Source organism: Pollicipes pollicipes, unplaced genomic scaffold (assembly GCF_011947565.3).
Source record: "Pollicipes pollicipes isolate AB1234 unplaced genomic scaffold, Ppol_2.1 Scaffold_4881;HRSCAF=5763_pilon_pilon_pilon, whole genome shotgun sequence".
NCBI classification, from domain to species: Eukaryota; Metazoa; Arthropoda; class Thecostraca; order Pollicipedomorpha; family Pollicipedidae; genus Pollicipes; species Pollicipes pollicipes.
In genome coordinates, this window is record NW_023596576.1 from 33,420,919 (window position 1) to 33,444,827 (window position 23,909).

The 23,909-nt window shown below is 51.1% G+C and overlaps 2 protein-coding genes across 2 annotated transcripts; both read right to left on the reverse strand.

Moving 5' to 3' along the window:
• Positions 1–1,269: 1,269 nt before the first annotated feature.
• On the reverse strand, positions 1,270–11,942 carry LOC119101173 (uncharacterized). The gene is made up of 8 exons (XM_037224454.1): positions 11,866–11,942; positions 8,673–8,794; positions 8,076–8,206; positions 7,627–7,739; positions 4,792–4,997; positions 4,029–4,116; positions 3,613–3,812; positions 1,270–3,041 (listed from the first exon to the last, which is right to left on the reverse strand). Exons 2-8 carry the CDS (start codon positions 8,780–8,782, stop codon positions 2,882–2,884), a joined length of 1,008 nt encoding a protein of 335 aa, XP_037080349.1. The 5' UTR covers positions 8,783–8,794; positions 11,866–11,942; the 3' UTR covers positions 1,270–2,881.
• On the reverse strand, positions 11,810–23,492 carry LOC119100279 (uncharacterized). The gene is made up of 4 exons (XM_037223387.1): positions 23,463–23,492; positions 21,952–22,385; positions 12,040–12,193; positions 11,810–11,824 (listed from the first exon to the last, which is right to left on the reverse strand). Exons 1-4 carry the CDS (start codon positions 23,475–23,477, stop codon positions 11,810–11,812), a joined length of 618 nt encoding a protein of 205 aa, XP_037079282.1. The 5' UTR covers positions 23,478–23,492.
• Between the last annotated feature and the right edge of the window lie 417 nt (positions 23,493–23,909).

The window sequence follows — 23,909 nt, forward strand, 5'->3', positions numbered from 1 at the left end:
GGCTGACCACAATAATCACAATGCAATGAGTCGGGGCTGATGTCGTGCCATTATGGAAGACTGGGGGCGGGGGGGGGGGGGGGGTTCGGTGGGATGGCCGGTTCTCATATTACGCAAGAATTGGGACTTTCGGCACAAATGGCGTTCGAGCGCATAAAGGGTCTTAAGACTGCCACTTTTCTAGATGCGCTCTGTTCTGGGGATCTAGCCGTACTACGAGTTTAAGAGAGGGAGCAACGGCTCGCTTGAAGTTAAATTTGGCGCAAAGTGAGTTTTGACCGTTGGTCAGTGCCGATGGCAAACGATGCTTGAACGCAACCGCGCCCATACTGTCGGGAGTGGGCGGGCGACCGTGTCGTCGGGACCTCGCGGGGTGAAATCGACGAACAGGGCACGCCTGGATGTCACGACGCTGTGGCATAAGTCAAAACGTTCTTCACTTGCACATTTGGCGGATCCAATGGATGCGTAGGTCCAAGTTCAGTTGTGATATTGCGCTATCGAACACCAACTGAAGCCTCATACCCTGCTTCATACCCCAGCATATCATATTGTTATATTACGCTCATCGCTTCTCGCCCAGCGACAGCTCTTTCGCTTTCGCCCCACGAGGGGAGTTCAAAGCCCCCTTGCAAACTGAGCGGGCTAGAGCCACGGGAAAAACGGAATTGGAAAGCCCTGGTCAGACCGCATCAGTGGCAGAAAAGATGTTCGTGAAGTTGACGACTTACTTGGTAATTTATCTATCGACGAACTCTGATTTCGCTGAAAACGCGGGTTCAAATAGAAACGGTGAACTCCATACCACCAAAAACCACCAGTTGATTTCGAATTTCTCGGTATCAGAACAATCGCTGGAAAATGAACTAGTGTCAGCAGTTCATAACACTCAAAAAGACCTGACCTCTCAAGGTCGCCCTTCAAGGAAACGTCGGGCTCAAATGACGGAGAACCGCGGGTCACCAACCAATTACGGGCTGATTTCGGATCCATGAGTATCAGTGCAATCGCCAGCGCATGAAAGAGCATCCATCAAAAACTCCTGATCTCTCAGTTATCCTTCAAGGTCCAGTTCGTGTTGAAAGCTTGTAGAGTTGCACAGCACTTGAAAGGTGCAGCAAATGTTAACAAGTTGGCTCTAGCGGAATATCACGAGAAATTCGCCGTCAAAACAATGTGTGATGGTACTTTTTCAGCGGTGTGCTGCAGTCCACGGCCGAAAAAGCGGAAGTCGTTGTTTATATTTATTTGATTTGAACATGTCACAAACGTTGATAACAGGCCTGAGGCGAGTGTGCTCCCACAACTTATTTCATGTCAAAACCCGCACATATCTTGTTCTTTTCAGTTCGCATTCGCACGCACTGTACCACTCATTGATATTGGGTAACGACATAGACCGGTATCCCAAAGCTTCCACAGCAGCACTTCAAACTAATCGGTTTAGAGCACCAGTGGACCTCACCCGGGTGAACATTAGGCTGGCAACTGACGGGTGGCTGATGACGTCACAATTCACATGGGGTACCTTTAAAATCGTGGACATATGTTGACGAACTCGGAACTCGATACGTGAGATGATAACTCCATGCTGGCACCACACCAATGAACGGCTCCTCGCTAGATACACACCATCGTGTATACTAGGGTCAGGGTCAAGTAAGGTCTGGTCAGGGTCAAGCCAGGTGAGAGTCAAGGCAGCTGCATGACATTTGAATTTTGTGCCGTGCCGAGTTAAGTGACGCACGGCGATTTATATTGAGCCGGTCATCAGTCATTGGCTTACGGAACTGTGCTACCGTGACTGGATCATTGTGAAAAATGGGCGGTACAAATCCTCTTTGAAGTTGACTTGGCAGTACATTTATAGCTAACCTAGTGCTACCTGCGCACTATTATTGGCCCTGGTTGGCGTATAAGGTCAAACGAGTCGATCATTTGCGTCAAAGTAATCCTCACGAGTAGGATGCGTTGCTTGTCTTGTGGCTTTGTTGCTTGGTATTCTGTTTGTTCCGTCGCCCGTCAGAACAATTTATGAATGCGAAACAGTCCTGGACTTACACTGAGCTATGACATATTCACCACATTGACGCAGGCGTCGCCGCCTGTGCAACCGATCCCGATAGTAGCGCCACCTTTGTGAATAGCACGCTTCGCTCCCGCGGTGGCCACCGTGCTTGACCGGTGTTGGCTGGCCAGCGCAGGACCTGCTGGCGATCTTTCAGGCAGTAATCTAGTGACTTTCCCCGAGATGTCTGCAGAGGGTGTCAAGCGATCGGTGAGCGTCTGCAGAGGGTGTCAAGCGATCGGTGGGCGTCTGGCGTGAATATCTGAATGTAAGACGCGATTGAACCAACGAAACATGGCTTGTTTATGGGTGGTGCAACGAGCGGGATATAACGACTCAAACGTGTTTTATAAACCCAATAAATTTGAAGACCTGGAACATTGCGACTATTGCGACTTGACTATATTGCGCTTTAGTGCTGGACGGTAGCGCCGTGGACCAAAACGCCAACAGCTGAGTGGCCATCCGGCGAGCCTGTGCTTTCTGGATTTCACAGAGCGGAAATAAAACATTATTAGTAAAGAAGACGAAAATGAAGCATGAAAATTTACCGTGTTTTTACTGCAAATCCAACTAAAACACCTTTGTTTCGTTTGCCCAATGCCGGTAACGTGACGCGCGGACAAGTGAGCGCGCCAAGTCCTATTACTGACTTAGCGCTGTAAGATAGCTTGAGCAATAGAAACATGCGCTCAGCCCGGTGCTGAGATGGTTCCTTCCGTAGCCAAGCAGAGAATGAATTCATCATCCGGCCGGCACGCGACGTCTCTGTTCCCGTGTGACGCGACCGTGACGTCACGAGTACTGCGGCCGTCAGTACTTGGCGCGGAGGACCAGTTGGCGGGCGTGCCGTCGTTTGCGCCGGATCCTCCAGTTGTTGAGCGTCCTCACGCCGTCCGCGATCAGGTCCAGGATGGAGAGCAGCGAGAGCCCCAGCAGGAAGCCGAGTGTGCCGCCCACCTCACCGATCATGCTGCCGACAATAACAGCAACACTGCTAAGCCGCTCGACTTCATACGCGGCTGTAGAACGGCCAGCTGTGCGAAGTTGCTCGGTCACAGACACCACAGTAGAACGGCCAATGTGCAAAGCTGCTCGGTCACAGACACCACAGTAGAACGGCCAGCTGTACGAAGCTGCTCGGCCACAGACACCACAGTAGAACGGCCAGCTGTGCGAAGCTGCTCGGTCACAGACACCACAGTAGAACGGCCAGCCCAGCAAAGACTGCTCACAGACACCACCGTAAAACATCCAGCAGGTACCGTGCGACAGGAGGTACGGTCTGGTGACGCTGGTGTCGGGCTGTTGGGGTGTCGGGCCCGACTGCTGCTGCCAGCGCGGTCACAGCGAACTGTGCCCTGTACCGCTCAGCAGACCGGCGACACAGCACGCGAACCGCACGCTTTTGGAGAATAATCGGCGGCTGGCTGTAAAATACTGGTGGTGCAGCTGTTCGCAGACACTGGCCTGTGACAGGGTACCAGATACCAGCGAAGTAGTAATATCTACCCAGTGTGACGAGACATCTAGACATTGCGCACCTCCAGAAGTCGTAATTGACCACTTCCTCGATGGCCGTGTAGCAGGTGTCCCTGAACTTGAACTTAAACTCGGCGCTGTGCGTCTTCTGCAGCTTCGGATTGACCAGCGAGGAGTACTCGACGCCGCGGTAGTTGTACAGCAGGCAGGCCGGCTCGCACTGCGCCTCACACTCGGGGAACTCACGCGCGATGGTGCTCTCCTGAAGCCGTGGGATGCCGGTCGGACGGTGCTCACAGGCGGCCGCGCCACACGGTGTGATTCGTGTTTGGAATTGCAAATTCTCAGTCACAGCCTCTGATTGCGCGTATTTGGGTCGCTCATGCCAGTATCACCATTTCAGCTCAGAAGTGGACCGTGCAAGAGCCCAAAATGAGTTTGTTATAGAGTAGTTAGTAAGTTTGTCATAGCCTCCTACCTTGTCACTAGCAAGCATGCTTAAATTTCTTGCTACCTCCTCGTCTGTACAAAGAGGTGCCGAGTCCCTTGGAAGCATCCACTCTAGTCTGCAATTGTGAAAAAACACGCATGGTCGACAGTCGTGGGGTCGGAAACACGCTGGGATGACGTGTTAGCTGTCGAATAATACAAAAATAATGATGTAGATACATGCTTTACGGCGGCCATCCAAAGTGAGTAACGTTACAGTTAATTCTTTTCAGCATGCTACCCCACAAATAAGTGGCGTAGTGGCGCATCCAGAAGCGTACCGGCCGGTATCATCGGCGGAATCCAGAGGCGCACCGGTCAGTATCACCGGCGGAATCCAGAGGCGTACCGACCAGTATTACCGGCGGAATCCAGAGGCGTACCGGCCAGTATCACCGGCGGAATCCAGAGGTGTACCGGCCAGTATCACCGGCGGAATCCAGAGGCGTACCGGCCAGTATCACAGGCGGAATCCAGAGTATCGACTGCTTGAGAGTGGCGAGAAAAGCCAGCGCGCATGGATTGACACGACAGTTGTTCAGCATCGCCACTCCACCAGAGTTTATCCTCTGGCGCTTCGGCTTCTGTTAAAGCTACGTTAGGGCCAAGATGCAAGAGAAGTTTTCCAAGGTTGCACGTCCTCAACTTCTTTACGTGCTGGTAATAGCGCTTTTGTCCACGTTAACGCTCCTGTAGCCCTGATTGGACTGCGCTGTGTTACACGGGTCGCTGGCCGGCCAGTCGTGCGTTACCTGCACTGCGGGCCGGACTCAATGAGGTGCTGCTCGAGGCAGAAGCGCACGCAGTCCACGAACGAGTAGTCGGCCTCCTCGCGGCAGGCTTGGCCGTGACCATTCAGGTACCTGGACATCTCCACCATCAGCTCCACCTTGATGGTCTTCCCCAACGGCAGCTCAATGTTGCGGTCCAGGCCCAGCACGTAGAACGGGTTGTAGGCCTGCTCGCAGGAGTGCGACCATGATTTTCTCGCAACAACAGCAATTTGTTTTCCATCACAAGCAATGCATATCAAAGACTCCGTTAGAGGTCAGTGCAAAAGCCGCTTCGCTTGAAAGGGGGGAGGGGTATCTCCGCGCGGTCAGTTTGAACGTGATTGCCGTCCGGCCGCTGCCGTGTACATGGCCCAAAGACAACTTCGCGCGGCGCCATCTCAGCAGAGCCTCACGTGACAAGATGTCCCTTATGTATCCCTGAATCTACCTGATCTCGCTAAGTAATATTGAAAGGCATGGGCCACCGCACAATCCTCACCGCCACCCACACCGACTTCGTGCAGATGTATGTTGAGCTTATCGGGTCAGGGGGAGGTGAAATCACACTGTACAGTACTTCCGAAATTATTTCAAGATTAAGTGAGTGACGTTTGCAGAACAAAAAGCATATAAACAATACGGATCGTCATTTACTTGAGCTTCTCAAAATTTGAGCGTTCAAGGGCTTCGTCATCTGTAAGCGTTCAAGGACGACACGCCCAAATGGCGTGTGGCGTTGAGGGTGCTGCTTTCCTACCGAAAAAGTGACGCGGTAGTCGGGCCTCGATCCCTGGCCTCATGGACGGAGGGTGCCTGAATTAGGCAGCCGAGTCATTGTTCAGACAGGAAAATGGAACTGATACCATGATGTTAGCTGTTTGCAGCAGGCGTGCAGCAGCGTTGAATGACACGAGGTGGCTCGCGTGTTCTGTCGTGGTGTGGAGCGACGGGGCTGTAATGTAGTTACAGGGAATATTCCACATTTGTATGGGGGTTTGGACTGAAACAGCCATCTTAAAGATTATTCCGTGCAATTTGCAGCCAGTCCTTCTTAAGACCTAAGCCCCTCTAGTTTCTGAGCTACACGCCCGCAAGATGTGCAGACTATTTCGGGGAGACTATTTCAAGGTCACCCAGTTATTCATGACACCATAATCCCGCCATTAAAATCCTGTCATTCCATTAGCCATGTGGCGATCCAAGCTAAAACATCATCGGGCCGTTCATATCTAGCGGTCGTGGGCACGATTTCCAGGTATGACGCCCGTCAATTGGCTCCCAATCAATGTTGTGCAAGATACGATGACGTAATCAAACAATGAAGTATTGAGAGAGATATATTGAGAACAAAGAGTATTGAGAAGAGAGAAATACGTATTGACGTATACATAGTTAATAATCAGGGGAATTATGTCGTTTAGAGCGGTCTTCTCGTCTTAAAAGTATACCAATAGCTACATGCGAGTTCATTTAATCACATTGATATTCGAGGGCCAGGCTATTTAAACGAGAGTATTCAATCGCATTTGCGAGTTTGCGGGGTTATCCAATCGCATCTTAGTTCCCCAGTCGGCGTCCCGAGATGGACTTGCGCTGCTAGTCTCGTACACCATTTTGAAGTCTCTGAAGCGTTATTGGTGGTCGGGCCGGCATCAGCAGTGCTCCGGCACGGTGTCAGCTGGTGAAACGCTCCATTTGCGTTGTTCACCGCTCGTTCATCGCTCAGTAAACTTTGATAACGAGAACTTCTAGTGGGCTCGTACCACTAGTATGAATATTGGCCACTTTAGCACCTGTTCGCCGAGGAATGGCAGAATCAGGAGGGATAATTATTCCGCAAACTGAGTGTGGGAGTTTGCGGGGCACGGGGTGCCGCCGTTGCGGTGTTGCCACTGTCAGCGGTGGTACCATTTGCATTTACAGTGTTTATGGACAATGGACTCTGTTTAGCTCAGAATGGCGGACAGCTTTGAGACACTCGAGGCCCAATTTCGAGCTGCAGCATTTGTCAAACATCTGAGGGTGAGCATACCTGCGCACGGAAGGTGCTTCGCCGCGACATGCATGCAAATGGAGATGTTTGCACTGGAGGACAGCCAAGCTGACAGGATGAAGTCTGTTCTTACGACCATGTGCGCAAGCATCCACTGCACAGCGCAAAATATAAGTTACGTTCGAAACAACTTAAGCATAAGGTCGTCACGGGCCGGATTCATACTTTCCTGTCATTTGCCAGCTGACCGCTCTGGAGTTTGGAGTCTGGAGCGAACAATGTGTCTATTCTAGGGTTCGCACGGCTGGCATCACTGGATTACGAGTGCACTTTCTTTGTTCCCAGCCACGGAGTTCCGAGTTGTGCCTGGCGCAGACCCCATTTTTGTGAGATTTTTACATTTACATCATTATGACATACGTTTACTCATTTTTCATCATTTTCACATCATTGGTGCATCTCTGTCATCCTTCGCTGAAGGATGGCATCGAACGTCTCCGTCCTTCAAGATGCACGTATGCTGGCTCCCACACTGAAGGCGTTTCCTTTGAATATCTTTAAGGCGTATGGTTACACGCCAACCGTGACATTTTTCCCGTGCGCTTGAGACGGTCTAGGAACTCCGCATGTTGCCTTTTCATAGGTTTTATAACTCAATTGTATTATGAACAGAACGCCGGAGCAGTTGTATACATTTTGGTCTGTATTTGTGTGAGTTCAGAACAGGGTCATGCGTGTTGCGTAACAAATTAGTTCTCTCAGATGTGGTCTACGTCACGTAAGATTGGGATTAGGATCTGCCTTCGTAAAAATTGTCTTACCTGGGTCCTTCCATGCAGGTACACCTCGACTTTATCCTTTGTTATATCTTTTGGCTGAAATTTGACCTTCATTTGGATGCCATTTTTCTTCTCGTTAAGAGGTGCATTTCGGTCTAGGCGAAATCAGGACACATTGTTGGTGACGCAGATTTCTATCGATGGTTCAGTTTTGTCTGTAACTCAAAATACTCTACGAGGTTAGATATTTACAGCTGATTAAGGTAAAACACGCGATTCTAGAAGAACGTGAAACGCATTCATTTGCTCCGAGGGGAGATGCATAAAATCACTCTTAATTCACCGAAATGAAATGATGGCAATTAATTTCGCACCCACGCGGACTTCTGCGTTATACGGCCCAGCGACAGTAAAGAGGTGTTTTCAACGAGTCGTGGCCGTGGAGAGGGCTGGTGGACCATCAGTGGCAGTGCAAAGCGAGGGAAACTCACTGGTCTTGAACGTGAAGCAGCGCCGCTCGGAGAGCGTGACCATGGTGACCTCCAGGTAGTCGCCGAGCGCCTCCGTGCAGGGCGTTCCGATGACCTCACAGTCACGCACAAAGTCAGCCAGGGTCAGGTTCCTGTCGGTTGAACGGCGCACCGCGTCCTCAGCTGATAAAGTGAGACGCCAGCCAGCCGACCCGCCGCACAGCGAGCGCTGGTGCTTGTGCGATGCCTAGTTAGGAGGATTCCGCCATTCACGACAAGCTGGCTCTGCAATGAGCTAAACTTAGCTCACGACAGCGTCCCAGTGGTTTCGCCGCTCGAAAGGCATTGCTGAAGACGTTTTGACGACAGGTTGGGTAAAACCAAAGACGTTGAAACAAATCAGACAGATGCGCGTGTTGTGGTGTTATCCACACATGTATTGTACTTGCTGAAGTGTGTATAATATAATTCGTCAGAAGCGCTGTAACGTAAAAAAAAACTGAAAGTAAGTGCGGTACTGTGAAGTTGGTTAGCGATGAAAAGCCTGGATTCTCCAAACTCGGTACTAAACTGATCACTTGCACAATGCCGGTGGACGGCTGTCAGCGGTACACCTACGTCGTCATGTTGCTGCCGGAGCAGACGGTCACTGCCGGCAGCGGGAAGCCGTCCTCGAAAGGCTTCCACTTCACCGTCGATATGGTGCTGTTGTACAGGAGCTTGTTCATGCTGGCGTACAACTGGAATACCAGACTTCCGTAAGAGGGCACGCAACCTGCGGACGCTAAGGAGCACAGGGGGTACATCCACAGCAGGCGATCGCTAACGATTGTGGAGAGGTTAATCATAACACGGTCAAGGCCCTTCCAGACGGGCAGCGCGTATGATAATTCCACCGGAGACTGCTGCGTTGGGAATACAAAACCCTCAGTAAAAATATGTGCATGGTTATGCTTATCTAGCTGTCTTGTTTTCAGCGCGATCGGGGAAGTGATGATAAGTTGCGGCCTGTGACCGTTAGACTCCACGGCGTAATTTCGAGGAAGGCGTTTTTCACACATCGTTAATGCAGTGGTTTTCTATGGTGATCTATAACTCGCACAAAGACAAGCATGGCAGAAAACCGTAGCTAGTTCAACTCCAGGCGAATCGGCTTATCTTTCCAACACCTCAGATATTTGCTTTTTATTCTCTTCTGATTTCAGAGTAACAATGGGCAGGCAGCGACAGTAACACAGGAAATTATCGCGACACTCTCCGCACGTTCATCAACACTTTCCTAAACCGTTGCGTTGGCTTGAAAAGGCAATGGTGAAATAAGTCTACGGAGGACAAATATCCCCGAGGCGCTCCAAGAGCCAGTAGTGATGTCGCTGAAGACGGGACATATCTGGGCACATCATTTACCGACCTCAGGTGCTTAGACTTCCACCTATGGGGCTGCCAATAGCACAACGTTCACAAAGGCCAGCTCCAAAGCCACCAGCAGCTCAAGGCCGCTATAGCGAGGTTATTGGGGCTCGGTTCAGCGACCACTTGCGAGAGAGTGGCGTAACGTCTCGTCCTCAGGATCAATGCATGCCTCGCACGTCACAGCCGACACATCGATCACGTCACGTATGAACGCGGGCTGGAGGCGCTGGACATCGTGGTGTAACAAGGCTGTTAATGTTGACTGTATTGTCAGGTATGGTCCTGGTCACAAAAAATTGTCCCGTGTGGTTTAGGGTCACAATATTTCTAAAAACAAGGAATTAATATTGTTTCCACACTTTTGAGACAGTCCGTATGTCCTTGCTTGACCTCGCATGACCAAGCGTGGCACCAGGGCGGTGTAAATACGGAATTTCTGTTCAGAAAAGGCATGCTTTGGTTCACAGCGGCAAAAGGAAACACAGGATGATATTTTGCTATCCATACCGATTTTAACGTACAACTACTTTTGACAACATAACAATTCATTTTATGCTAACGCATTTATCGGCTATTGTTGCTACTTATTGTGATGACTTAAGCAGCCTTCACGTCGCCAATGTGTCGGAAAACTCCTGTGATTCTCTGGTCATCGAAAGCTGAAGAAAGTTAGAACTAATCACAAAGATGTTTTTCATCTATCTCTTATGACAGTTGAGACCTGTGAGATCACATGACAGCATAGAGTTTATACCACTGCAAGCACAAGACAATATGAATTATTTATTGACGCATTGTTAGTTGATGTTAGTTCATGTTGTTTAAGGTTCTCTAAGCTTGATCGGCCGGTGCTCCCTGAACAGTGTCAAGTAAAGTACAAAAATGTGATTAAAATGCGACACGATCAGCATTCCTTCAATAGAGCAAAATTGGGCACCTAGATTTATAACAAATGATAACCGGTCAACGCATTCTCATCCGAGTCTGGGAAATAAGGACTGATCTGCCACGTTGTCAGTCGTTTTGCGACCGAATTTCCTGATGCTTAGGTCACCATTGGTCTTAGAAGTTTGCTCTCATAGAACACATCCGTGATCCTCGTTACCGAAACTGTTGGCTGAGATTGCGTTCCGGCCTTGACAAATTGACGATTTCACCGTCCTTGTGTCACATTAAGCTTAAAGATTATGGTGACATGAAATGACATGACAAAACCCTTAAAATCCTAAACGTGTAACTGCTGCACTGGTTCAATGCTAACAAGTTCAAGAATGTTGCTCGGTCAACGTCGCTCCCATAAAAACATTTTTTTATAGACAGATTTAGAGCATCATATAACTTCAGCACCTAGTAGCGTATTCAAGAGACACAGGGGCACATAACTCCCTTTTTAAAATGGTTTATATGCATGAAATACAACGTGCTTGGCATTCAGACTTCATCGTCCTCAGGCCATTTAGCGAAAAAACGCGGTTGTGTTCTTGCTAGATCTTCCTCATCATGCGAATTTGCGTGCGTTCCCATAACATGTGCGCTAACATTCAGTAGTTGCCGAGGTAATCATCACGAGCAGCGGCCGGGGCGAATAACAACACGTGAATGCATGGCGATGGTCCAGTTCTGGTAGCAACCTGGGCCGCAAAGGAAAAGCTAAATGGACGTCTGTCAAACTGTGGCCTTAATTAGGTCGATTAAGCCATTATTTAATAAGCGATGGGTTAAAATGGCGGATAGCCAGCAACAGTTCACGCTGAGGAACCCGCTTTGGCAAAAACACGAGAATGGTGAGCAGCTGATCCGCGCGGGGCCAATCGGCGGCCGATGAGAGGTCGACGTCTCCAGCTAGTGAAATGCAACCTTTGAGCGATCCCCTCGGCGATCATTCGGCAGTGTGGAACAATTAACGACAACACAGGTTTTCGCGCCACAAAAGTATTTGGTGATTTCTTCAAGACAAAAGGGGGTTATTTTAATACCGCGGCATACACGCAGACGAGCTGGCTGCATCAGTCAGCGCGGTGCAGCCATAGTGGATTGAGAACTGACCTCGCCACGCTTTAGAAGGCACGATACGGAAACACAAACATTCGTCTTAAGATGGGCACCTTTCAGACATCCGATCCAAAAATGGTATGATCTAAATAACGCACGACTGTGTCACGTATCACACATCACTGAACCAGATTATGCTAAAAGACTGCACCTGATGTCCGACCTCCTCAAAATTCGGCATGATATTGAATCTGGCATGCGTTGCCATTAGAGTGATTGTGATGTGGGCGCACTGATTTCCCCAACGTCTTGTAGTACAAGTCAACATGCATCTCCCATCAAATCTGGGGTCACTTCACCTTCCGCTAGAGTGAGAGCGCCGCACCCAGCCACTGACAGACATCACCTGCACAATGAAGAGAGCAGCGAACGCGACGACAACAACGGCGCGCTGTCTGCGCCACCATTTGTAGACTTGGCCGGTGCGGCTGTCCGGCGAGCTGGGCCTCTCCAGGGAGGCTTCCAGGGGCGTTCCGGTCACGCTGGTGGCCGACGCCAGAGGCCGCTGCCCCGACCTGACCCGGCCCGGCGCCTTCAGCCCCATCGCCTCGCGCACATAGCGTCGCGGGAGCGGACGCAGCAGGCCGACCTCCGCGAACCGGCTCAGGTACAGCTCCGCCCTGGGCGCGTACTTCATCCGGGCGGCCGCCGGCGCCGCCGAGCCCGGCCCACGGCTGCACGGTCCGCGGCGAGGCTCACGCTGGCTCGGGCGCGGCCCGTCGTCAGCTGGCACGGCGGCCGGCCGGACCGCGGAGGCACCGACGCTGGTCGCTTTGTGCGCGCCCGTGTCATCTGCACGCGTTCCCACCGCTTCATGGCATGCCTCGGACGCAGCGGTGTCGGGCCGACAACGGCGCACAGTTGTGCGCCTTTGTGCTGGCAGTGTATTGCCGGGCTGTCGGAATGAGCAGCTTCCTGTGACGTTCGGCCGCCGCCAGCTCTGGCTGGCGGTGCACCGCAGCGCGTGCTCCACGCATGCTCGTAATTTTGCAGTTGTCCCTCTCGATTTCCTCCTCAGTTTGCCTCCACCCGGCTCCTCCTCCTCTTCCCCTTTCTACCACCGGACGTGTCTGGGATCTGTCTTGATTACGTTCCACGATGGAAATCACTCCAAGCTAAAACAAACTCGTCGCTGTAAATCGTACCTGTAGGCTGCATGCAACGCATTCGCGATAATATCACAGCCCAACACAACATCATTGCATTATTGGCGACGATGACGACCATTCGTTTCCACCAGCCCAACCTGGAAGTCCAGCTGCTGTCCATTAAACCCGGTCCGGCGAGCGAGTGGAGTCATAACCTCACTTCCACGTGCTGGGTGGGTTCTTCAGGCGTGCCCGACCTCCGGCGCGACCTTGCCGGCGGCCCCGGCCGGCGAACGGCCGACCGGTTCCTTGTGTTACCCGCTGACACAGTGTCGTCGCTGCAGATGAGCGGCGCCCCTCCCGGTGCCAAGCGCCCTTCCTCCGTGGCCCTGATGACCCCTCCCCCCGCCGCCGGTGACCTTGGTGATGCCCGGCGGCGAGGGCGCGGCCGGCCGGCCGGCTCGCCCGCTTCCGCGGACGGGCTGGGAGCGTCCCGCCCGGCCCGGACGCTGCCCCGCGGAGAGACGCGAGCGCTGGGCACGGTCCGGTCCTCTGCAGCGGCTGGTCCGAAGATCCGGGACCGTCTCCCGCGCACGGCTGGGAGCGTCTCGTCCGGGCCGGACGGTAGGGACACTATGCCACTATCGCTATCGTTGGCTTGTTAACTTACCGGCATGAGAGGATCACGCTGCAATGCAGAAAATGGTCCATGGCCAGTCTTATCCGGTGTGAATAAAGCCTGATCCGGTGTGAATGAAGCCTGATCCGGTGGACCGAAGCCTGATCCGTTGTGACTGGAGCCTGATCCGATGTAAATGGAGCTTGATTCGGTGTGACCAAAGCCTGATCCGGTGTGAGTATAAAGCCTGATCCGGTGTGACCGCAGCCGATCCGGTTTGACTGGAGCCTGATCCGGTGTGACTAGATCCCGATCCAGTGCGACCGAAGCCTGATTCGGTGTGACCGGAGCCTTATCCGGTGTGACTGGATCCTGATCCTGTGCGACTGGAGCCTGATCCGGTGCGACTGGAGCCTGATCCGATGTGACTGGGGCCTGATTCGGTGCGACTGGAGCCTGATCCGATGTGGCTGGAGCCTGATTCGGTGTGACCGGAGCCTGATCCGATGTGACTGAAGCCTGATTCGGTATGACCGGAGCCTGATCCGATGTGACTGGATCCTGATCCGGTGCGACTGGAGCCTGATCCGATGTGGCTGGAGCCTGATTCGGTATGACCGGAGCCTGATCCGATGTGACTGGCGCACGTCACGCCGCCGCGCTGGCTGCCGTTGGCCTCGGTGCTCGTCTAATCCCTGGGCAATGAGACCATCTGTGTGCGGTGCCAAAGCAGCCGCAGCGGCACGTGTGCAGCTCTCGACGCCCCCGGCACGGGATAAGAGGCCGCTGTAACGTTTCAACTTCGTCGAAGCCGAGTCCAGGCGCAAACTCCGCTCGTCGCCGTCAAATCTGCGACTTCGAGCCGGTAATGAGATTCTCGGGAGGGGAAGGGAGGCGACAGTGCGCAGTAAACTAGGGTTTTCCTCTTGTATACCGTGTGTAAAGGCGAAGCCTCATGGTTCCAGAACAAAACCCTGTTTTCATGTCGATGGAAATCGGCGGTGGTGAGAGCGCGCTCAGCCGCCCCGGCGCCCGTCCGTGTTCGTGTCCGGCCGAAGGCCCCCAGACCCGGTCCGATCCGGGCTCCTGTCTAGCTCCGTCCATTCGCTGGATCGTCACTGGCACCACGCCCATGCTTGTCACGTTCGCGATCGCTGGCCGCTCACAACACGTAACGGCGCGGCCAGGTGCGACCTCGGTCGGCCGCAGCGGCACTGGCTCCGGTGGCGGCCGCATGGCCGAGCGTTGACGCCGCGGCAACTCCCAGACACAGGGCCGAGCGTTGACGCCGCGGCAACTCCCTGACACAGGGCGAGCGTTGACGCCGCGGCAACTCCCTGACACAGGGCCGAGTGTTGACGCCGCGGCAAACTCTCTGGCACAGGGCCGAGTGTTGACGTCTCAGCAAACCCCTGACACAGGGCCGAGTGTTGACGCCTCAGCAAACTCCCTGATACAGGGCAGAGTGTTGACACCCCAGCAAAGTCCCCGACACAGGGCCGAGTGTTTGCCCCGCGGCAAACTCCCTGACACAGGGCCGAGTGACAACACCTACGGAGCTAATGTACGCAGTCGCAAGCTGCGCAGCGATGTGGTGAACGCATCTCTCCACATGAAAATAAGATACAGCAGGTCATTAATTTTGGATTTCGTTTGCCAATCAAATAACAAACCAGGGACATGTTTCTGTAGCATGGACGAGAGAAACGCGACCTAAGTATTCTTTAATGCGCAACAGGTCACACCTTGTGACATGATCTTGGCCTTCTCGCTATTGCAAGTACCTAATGGTCAGAAGTGAACGTAATATTCATCCGAAGAGCCCAGCGTTCAGGAGTGTCATGAGTGATAACCTTATACATGTGGAACGCATGGATATAGTGTATATTGCAAACATGACACCTACGTATACGCAGCAGTCATGAGTCATCCCACTTATCCCATGAGCCCGGCGTGTGAGAGACCCACGAGTAGTGGTGCTCTATAACTGAGACTCACGTGCACCGCAGGGTCACATGTACACACACACAAGCACGCACGCACGCACGCATGTACGTACGCATTGAGAGAGAGAGAGAGAGAGAGAGAGAGAGAGAGAGAGAGAGAGAGAGAGAGAGAGAGAGAGAGAGAGAGGAGAGAGAGAGAGAGAGAGAGAGAGAGAGAGAGAGAGAGAGAGAGAGAGAGAGAGAGAGAGAGAGAGAGAGAGAGAGAGAGAGAGAGAGAGAGAGAGAGAGAGAGAGAGAGAGAGAGAGAGAGAGAGAGAGAGAGAGAGAGAGAGAGAGAGAGAGAGAGAGAGAGAGAGAGAGAGATAGAGAGAGAGATATATATATATACATATATATATATATATATATATATATATATATATATATATATATATATATATATATATATATGTATATATATATATATACACACACACATATATATACATATATATATATATATATATATATATATATATATATATATATATATATATATATATATATATATATATGCATATAAATAGGCAGAGGGTTTTCTTCCGACCTTTATCGTTCAATGCGACACTAAATTGCCTGTTAACGATTCTTTTCCGGGTGTTTTCGATTCTTCGTATGGCCGAGCGAGCTTCAAAAGTACGTTCGCATATAATGTCGCAGAACGTCACAGTCCTTATTTAAAAGACTGATATGTCAAAAGAAAACATTTTGTTCTCATGTACTAACCATTTTTCAAATGTTTTTGTACTAAGAGTCATTCAAATAAGCCCTTTGCGTTGCATGACTTCTTGTTATAGGTGCCCACAACGGAAGAGTGACAATGCTTCCGTTGAAAGTGCCCATTCACGTCGCTCATACGCATCAAAGAGGGCTGACGTACTCACCACCCTACTTCGAATGCTCATGATGGGCGACATATCCCTATTGTAAAGAGCTTTGATGATGGGCAGCCTTTTCAGGTCGTCACATTTTGCCAGGATAATGGTATTAGAGCACAGGAGATTTCTCATGAAACATTTGTCATGGCAGTCTTTCAGATGCTCCTTTGGACCACGGCCCTGTAGGTGCATCGTCAGACGTCTACTTGTGAATGCCAGTGTGCGGAATACGTAGCATACTGAACGGGCTGCACAGTCCCCGCGAGTACATGCAATGTTACATCGGGTACCGCGGGTACATCGGTACGTTATATTTGCTGTTGCAAGTGGTCGTAGTCCTATGGACCTTGTTACACAGTGCATGTGAATTAAAGGATGTCCTGGGGCTTCGATGATAGTTGCCAGTTGGGCAGGATCATAGTTCACTGTGGCTGTCGCGGCTTGCAGATCTGAAGAGCGATGCTTCAGACGACCTACCTATCTCTGTAGTCTGGCATCACAGTGCTTTTGTAACGAAATCGGATGTCATTGCCACATTCATCTCCATGACCCTTCCCTGTCCGAAATACGTTACAAATGCAGATGTTACAATTGAGATGTGATGAAATGTGGTTTAAGTCTCGGAGATGTGCACATGAAATAAAAACAAGGTGAAGTAGTAAAGTGTACGCTATGCTGCCTTCAGCGGTTTGACAAATGATAATTGTCGACATTGCCCGGCCAGTCACTGATCCTCCACATAGCGTCACCGGCTGTGCGTGGCAGGGAATAATCAAGCCCGTGCACGAGTGACGTTCAGAAGCGAAGACCACGACCGTGACGTCCCACCGACCGACCGACTGACTGGCAATCAAGAACAACACTACTTTGCGAGATATTACGGGCAACGTAATCGTGCGAATACTGTCGCTCACAGTCAACAGCCGGCACGGAGTGATAGAACTCAGTGCATTAATTTTTCTGGCCAAGAATATCAGCCTTCGCAAACAAATCATAGAAACTGCTTGTCTGATGTTCTAGATGGCGCGGGACATGGTCGGGATCAAACAAAAGTGGGACATACGTACATCTAAGGGATTGGACGCACCAAAATGGCGTCTTTTAACTAAACCAGTGGACGTTGGCAGCGTGTTCTCCGGATCCACCTGCACTCACCAGTGTGCGGAGGATCGCTGGTCCAAGCCTGGCTTTCCGACGTAGTGTTTCGCTTCGTTTTCCCCCGCAAACGTAGGCGTGGAAGATAGCGACGCTAAATCACCTGACATGCTGAATACACTGCTAAGCTACGAACGTTTTTTGCTAGTCTGGTTCAATTGGCGTCTTAAATTTATTTTCATTCACTCATTTATTTTGCCAGGAGCAGGGTCCTACCGCCAGGAAAATTGTAGTGCCGATTTTAAGGGCCGAAAGGGGCGGGGAAGGGGGTATATGAGCGATGAACATGCGGTGATAGCACATATCATGGCGTCAAAACATTACATCGAAAGACAGAGCACAAAATTGGCACGGCTTGTGTTGCTCAGTGTTCGTGGCGGTTTAAAACCCGCTTTGTGGTATCAGGCTATCCAGCCCGTTGGGGTAAAATTGGGGTAATTTATCCCAGAGCTATGCGACGGATGACAGTCTCGAGCCACGCAGCTGACGCACAGCATCTCACTCTATCTGCCCGTGCGCTTGTGGTCGAAAGTGTGCTCGCATCTTGGGGTGAGCGCGACAGATCTCTGCTCTCGCGTATTGTTGAGACTATAGCCATCGGTGTAAACGTGTGTTTAAGACCTCACGGAATAATGGGACCAGTCTGGATGCTGTGCCGAGTGCTGGGATGCATGTGCATCGTGCACACTGCAATGTGTTTGGTATGTGCTAGACTAGGCACAGACAGCTTCAAAGTGGCGCGACCTTACTTGCAAGATGTCGGGTGATACATGTATCCATTGTGCAGGGGTATCGCCGATACTGAATCGTCGATACAACATGCATCTTTCATGTATCGTTGGCACAACGTATCGGAAATATGCCCCAGACCGACTTCATGCCAATAAATGACCGACATGACTGTAGTGACTCGTCGGCATTTAGGCGGTAAGTGGACGTTTACATTACCCATGTGGATACATGGTTTTCACTTGAACAACCGAAACCGAGGTGGTAGTTGCCGTCGAACAAACGCTGACGGACTAAACGGCCCAAAAACTGTCTTGTCGCAATCACGACGAATTACGAAATAGCGCAGACGGGCGTATTTCGTCTACGCGTCGTAAGGCAGCCAGCTTGCTTGTAATGCAGCTTACTCTATGACAACACATATAAGTTCAACTTTCACACTATATGATACATTGCCACTGGCGTGTGGTCGGTTGTCTCATTTCAAACAGCTGATTCCGGCGTCAGGTATCAGAAAACGAGGACGTGTTCTCCGAAACTTGAAACTTGAAGCACTGTAGGTAGTCAATTCAAAATTTACAAGTGTTGCAAGAAATTGCTGGTGACATGGATAATTTTCCCACCCAACTGTCAGACCTTCACACAAATGTTAGGATGTTAGTTTAAATGTTTTGGAAGTGTCCGTTGATTGGGTAGGATTTCAAGGTCATGATCTCAAACATTATGAAGAGTCACATTACAAGGAGCCTGGGCAGGATCACATCTAAATAAGGAAATATATCAACTTGAGGAAACCATTAATTTTGGACCCACAAGCGACTTAGAAATATGTTTTCGGCTCATGATATTTCACTGTTTTAAAAACGACTTTGATATTGGCAAGAAATGCCTTCAGCTCCGAGTTTTCGGCATCATGAATTTGGAGTTCTCATATTGACAGTAATTGACATTCATTATACCACGAGGTAGTGGTTAAACGATGGTATCAAACAGTCATTGGTTTGTCAAAATCCGACGCTTTGGGGGGAGTGTCCCACATTTGGGGTATATTTTTGAAAACATACTCTAGTGAAATCTCAGCATTAGTTAACAATAATAGCACTAGTGCCACTGCAGTACCTTGCGACCACCGTCGTCATTACCACGACCGTGCGCATCTATATCGGTGGGAATAAAAGAGCGTTTGTGATTGGCCCAGCGGGTCAATCACAAACGTTCTTTTAGAAGAGCCTGTTGGCGGGAAGTGGATCTGTTGAAGTTTGACAGCGCGTCGCATAGGTGACATGATGCGCCCATTCGCAAAGAAGTACACCTCGAAAAGACCCACTGTGGTACGCGCCAGGAGAGAAATCAAGCCTTAGTAAAACGTTTCGTTGAATTCGCGGCCTAATAGCTCCACGTTCGCGTATCTTTCTTTCTAAACAAAGTGTTTCAAGCATTCGTGGCATTTATTTCACAAACATGTTGACACATAAGTGTGCTGCAAACATTACAGAACACACGCATTGAAAAGACAAAGCAAATGAAATGCATTATCATGGTGGTGAGCAGGGAGTCGAATGACGTCTCTCCCTCAGGAGCGGGTATTTCAAATCGAAACTCTGAGCTTATCAGAAGGGTTTCGAGAAACTGACATTTTTATGAAATCGAACGAGTCTCATTTAATAATAAGTGAAAAATGCAAAAAGGTGGAATGCGCCCTTAAGACGTGCTCATGGTCACGAGTGATTCGCGTGCATCAGTCACGCATGTAAGCATAAGCCTACTCATTCGTAACCATAAGCACAACTTAAAAGTGTGGAGCTTTGACAATGCAACCCATGTTTGTTTTATAACGTCACTTAAGCACTGTCTTCCGGTATGATAATAAAGGTCGATTACGGTCAGCATAAAAGCTGAACATCATGATGCCTTAAAATGACCTGCTGACTTCAGATAATGTAATGAATTGTGGCCTGCAGTCGATGGAAAGCCTTACAGTCAAAAATGTCAACTTACTGTCAAAAACCTTGGTGTGGTGATGGACAGAAATCTCACATTTGAACCGCACATTGATCAGCTTGTTGCCAGGTCGACGGGCGCTCTGATGGCCCTGTCCCATGTCAAGCATGTACTCCCAAGAGACACCCTCGTTCGCATAGTCGGAGCTCTAATTCTTTCCTCCATTAGACACTGTATAACACTGCATGGTACTCACGGAGCCACCTAGCTCCATCGCGTGCAAAAACTCGTGAACTTCTGTGCGCGGGTTGTGAGCGGAAGGAGAAGGTGTGACCATATATCGGATGTTGTCAGGAATCTGCGATGGCTTAGTGCTGATCACCTCGTCAGATATCATATGTTGTGCCTGCTCAAAAAAGTCTTACTCACGGGTCAGCCACCAGATATAGCCGCAATGTTCACACGTGCTGAGCGCACTCATGAAACGCGACAGGCTAATCAGCTGAGGCGCCCCCGAGCGGTGAGCAATTCTGACACTCGCCAATTTAGCTACAGAACATCGGATTTGTTTAACTACCTGCCGCCCGACTTGCGCAATGTTCAGAGTCTAAGCCGCTTCAAGCGCCAACTTATGGAGTTTCTACTGAGTGAGGCGAATGTTGGCATATGAGTGGGTGCGTGTGTGAGTTCGCATGTTTGAGTTCGATTGTGTGTGATGCCACAATGTGAATGCAATGGCGTGATTCACCGAGATGATCCCTTGACCAGTGTGTGATGTATTAGGCTATTTTTACTAGGTCTCACAGTGTCTCTTTTATGCCCGTTTTATCAATGATGACGTGTAACTTTTAAAAAGCCACTGGACCTTGTGGAAAGTTAAGAAATATATGAAATATGAAATATACAGGCGCCCGCGCAAAAACCGAAGGATGCAGGTGCAGAACATGGTCTTTAATACCCAATGGGCAATGTTCCGATGATGGGTGTGGGTTTCGGTACACACACGCAGACGTCGGTCCCGGCGTGTGGCGTAATGCCCGGTCGGGATCCCATGCCCGCAAGAGTGTGTGCACCTATGCATCGATAATCCGGCAGATGTACCCCGACTGTCCTACGTGAATGCTGGTTAAAGTCTGCGTCTTTCGTTCTGTCTAGAATGATGCAGGGTGTGCAATACAAGAGTAGGGTTAAGCACAGACATATGGAATATGTTTGCACATATCAACGTCGAATGGAACCAGCATTGCAATGGGTATAAAGCACACACATCTAGGCCTGCACGCAAGCTTGCACACGTGCACTCATGGTAAAAGTTGCATTTACGTGCAGTTGCTATTGTTACTTAAGCATGCACGCCTAAAAACGACTCACATAAACTGTTGTTGTCTCATATGTATATTAATTTGTATACAAACATGACACATCACAAGTGGAGCAACCGCAAATACCATACCCAAAACGAGTTACAAACTCTGAAGCGATCCTTGAGGAGATTTGCGTACAGTTGATTTTGTCTTCTGACAGAGGAACACGCAGAAATACTCCATGGATCTATGGAGCGCAGGAAACGCAGCTATCGCGCACCGATGTTGACCATTTTGGTTGTTGATTATCTTCAGTATTTTCAGAGAATAACAAGCTACAAAATGTGTCAGCGAACAAAGTTGTCCACCAATGACGCAACTGGCCTCGACCGTCTCCGGTCCGGATAAGACTTCAATCCGTTGGCAGACGCACACTCGGTGGCCGACCCCTGAGGCGGGGGACTTCGGAGCTTGACAGGCGTCGCCTTGACAACGGCATCATGACGGCCTGAAGTGGCGCGGCCTGCGCCGGCGCTCCTGAACAGCAGTCCCATCGGCCTGCTCACAACGTGGCTGGCCCACTCGCGACGGCAGAACCCGAGGCATGGCGCTCTAGGCGCGGTTGAAGAGACGGGCGATCCGCGCGTCGAAGTCGGCGAACCGGCTGGCGAACTCGGCCTGTTGGATGGGCCGGGGCGCCGGCCGGGCCGGCTGCGGCGCAGCGCGCGCCGGCGCCGGCGCCGGCACCACGGCGCGGACCGGCGCGGGCGCCGGTGCCGGATCCTCGTAGTCGTAGTCAATGTTGAGTGACTCGTCAACAAGCGTGGGCGGGGCGACGGTGATCCCCTTGCCGGAGGGCTGGAAGCCAAGCCGGTCGGCGCCGTACTCGATGGTGATCAGCTCGCCCTTGGCGTCGATGTAGCCGTACTTGCCGAACACCTCACCGCCGGCCTTGCGCGTCTCCAGCTTGAACGAACCGTCGGCCGCCTCGTAGCCGTAGGTGTAGGAGCCGTCGTCGTTGGAGTTGCTGATCTGGCGCAGGATGGGCACGGGCGTGGTGGTCTGCTGCTGCTGGAACTGCTGCTGCTGGAACTGCTGCTGCTGCTGGAACTGGCCACCGAACCTCTGCGGCGCCGCCAGGCAGGCGGCCAGCCAGCTGCACACGATCTGAGGACAGCAAGAGACGGCATCAGCCCGAATCCGCCAACACCGCGGTTTGGGGCGAGTGCGCACCTCGTGAAGGACGAGGAGCGGAGAAATATGGATCCACTGCGAAAGAACTGCGTCATTTATACTTTGGCATGCTTTAAAAGTGACGTCAAAGACCCAACTGCAGTATGGCCGTTGAAAGAGGACCATGGTGCTCACCCCGCCTTGGCGGAATCCATTCGAAGTTACTCATAGCTTGCCAGACTGATTTCGACTTTGAGCAAAAACTGCACGACACGGGCTCGAGCTGTCCCGGCCCCACCAAAAGTCGTTTCAATTTGATGAATCGATTTCGGTGGGACCATTGAAGACGATTAAAGATAACGCCTTTTATGGATTGCATATACCAATAATGGCATCTTATGTGTCTGCAGGCATCAGGCGGGGTTGTGGTTGCTGCTCGTACAGACTGTGATAGCAAGAAAATCTGTGAAATTAACATTTGTATTTGAGCCACTTAGTCTGGAATTCAGGCAAAACCTGTGAGCGCAGCTTGATCCTGAGTCACTGAAAGTTGCCGGAAGAGCCACTTTCAATCATTCAGCAAAAATTTAGTTAATTCTAAATTTGAGTCTGACTGAACTAGGGAACGACCACACATCTGTCATAAACAGCGGGTTTTCCGGTTTGCCGAATTTGGATGATATGGGCGAGAGTCCTATCTGAATTAAAACTAATCACGAAAAGTCGCATTTGTTTCTTCTGCTGTAAGGCAAAGTGGCTATATCTAGACTGGTTAGTCGGCTGTCTTCACGAAGTTTTGATTAATGTTTAACAAAGCTTTGTTTTGAGTTAGGGTAGGCCAAAGAAGTAAACGTGTCTGCTATCTTGCAGTTCTAAAGACAACGTATCATAAATCAATGGCACATCTCACGTTTTTAGCACATTCTTGGTTCCTGCCAATTGCCGTCCATGATATATAGCAATGACAAGAGCAAGAAAAATCAGGAGGCCAATTTCAAAATATACAAAGTTTGGAATGGTTTAGCTTATACAAGGCCAGTCTATGTCAATGAGCGGCCGCGGTTTACTCACCAGGACCCTGAGCATGGTATTGGTGTGTCGTTCCGTCCCGTGTCGGCAGACCAGCACGTGTGTGCCGTCCGGAGACGGCGGCTCACCTTAAATAGGGCGGCGGCGGCTGCCTCCAGCCCGGCCGCTGGCCACCGCCCGCCGGCCGGGCCTTGGCCAGGACGGAAGACAGGCGCTGCCGCCGTCCTGCGCGCCCACCTGTCCCGCCCAAGGGAGGCCACACCGGAAGTGCCGCTGACGTGCGGAGGGACGTTGCGGAGGGACGTGCGCCGGGACGTGCGGAGGGACGTGCACCAGGACGTGCGCCGGGATGTGCGGAGGGGCGTGCACCAGGACGCGCGCCGAGACGTGCAGATGGGCGTGCACCAGGACGCGCGCCGGGACGTGCGGAGGGACGTGCACCAGGACGTGCGCCGGGACGTGCGGAGGGACGTGCACCAGGACGCGCGC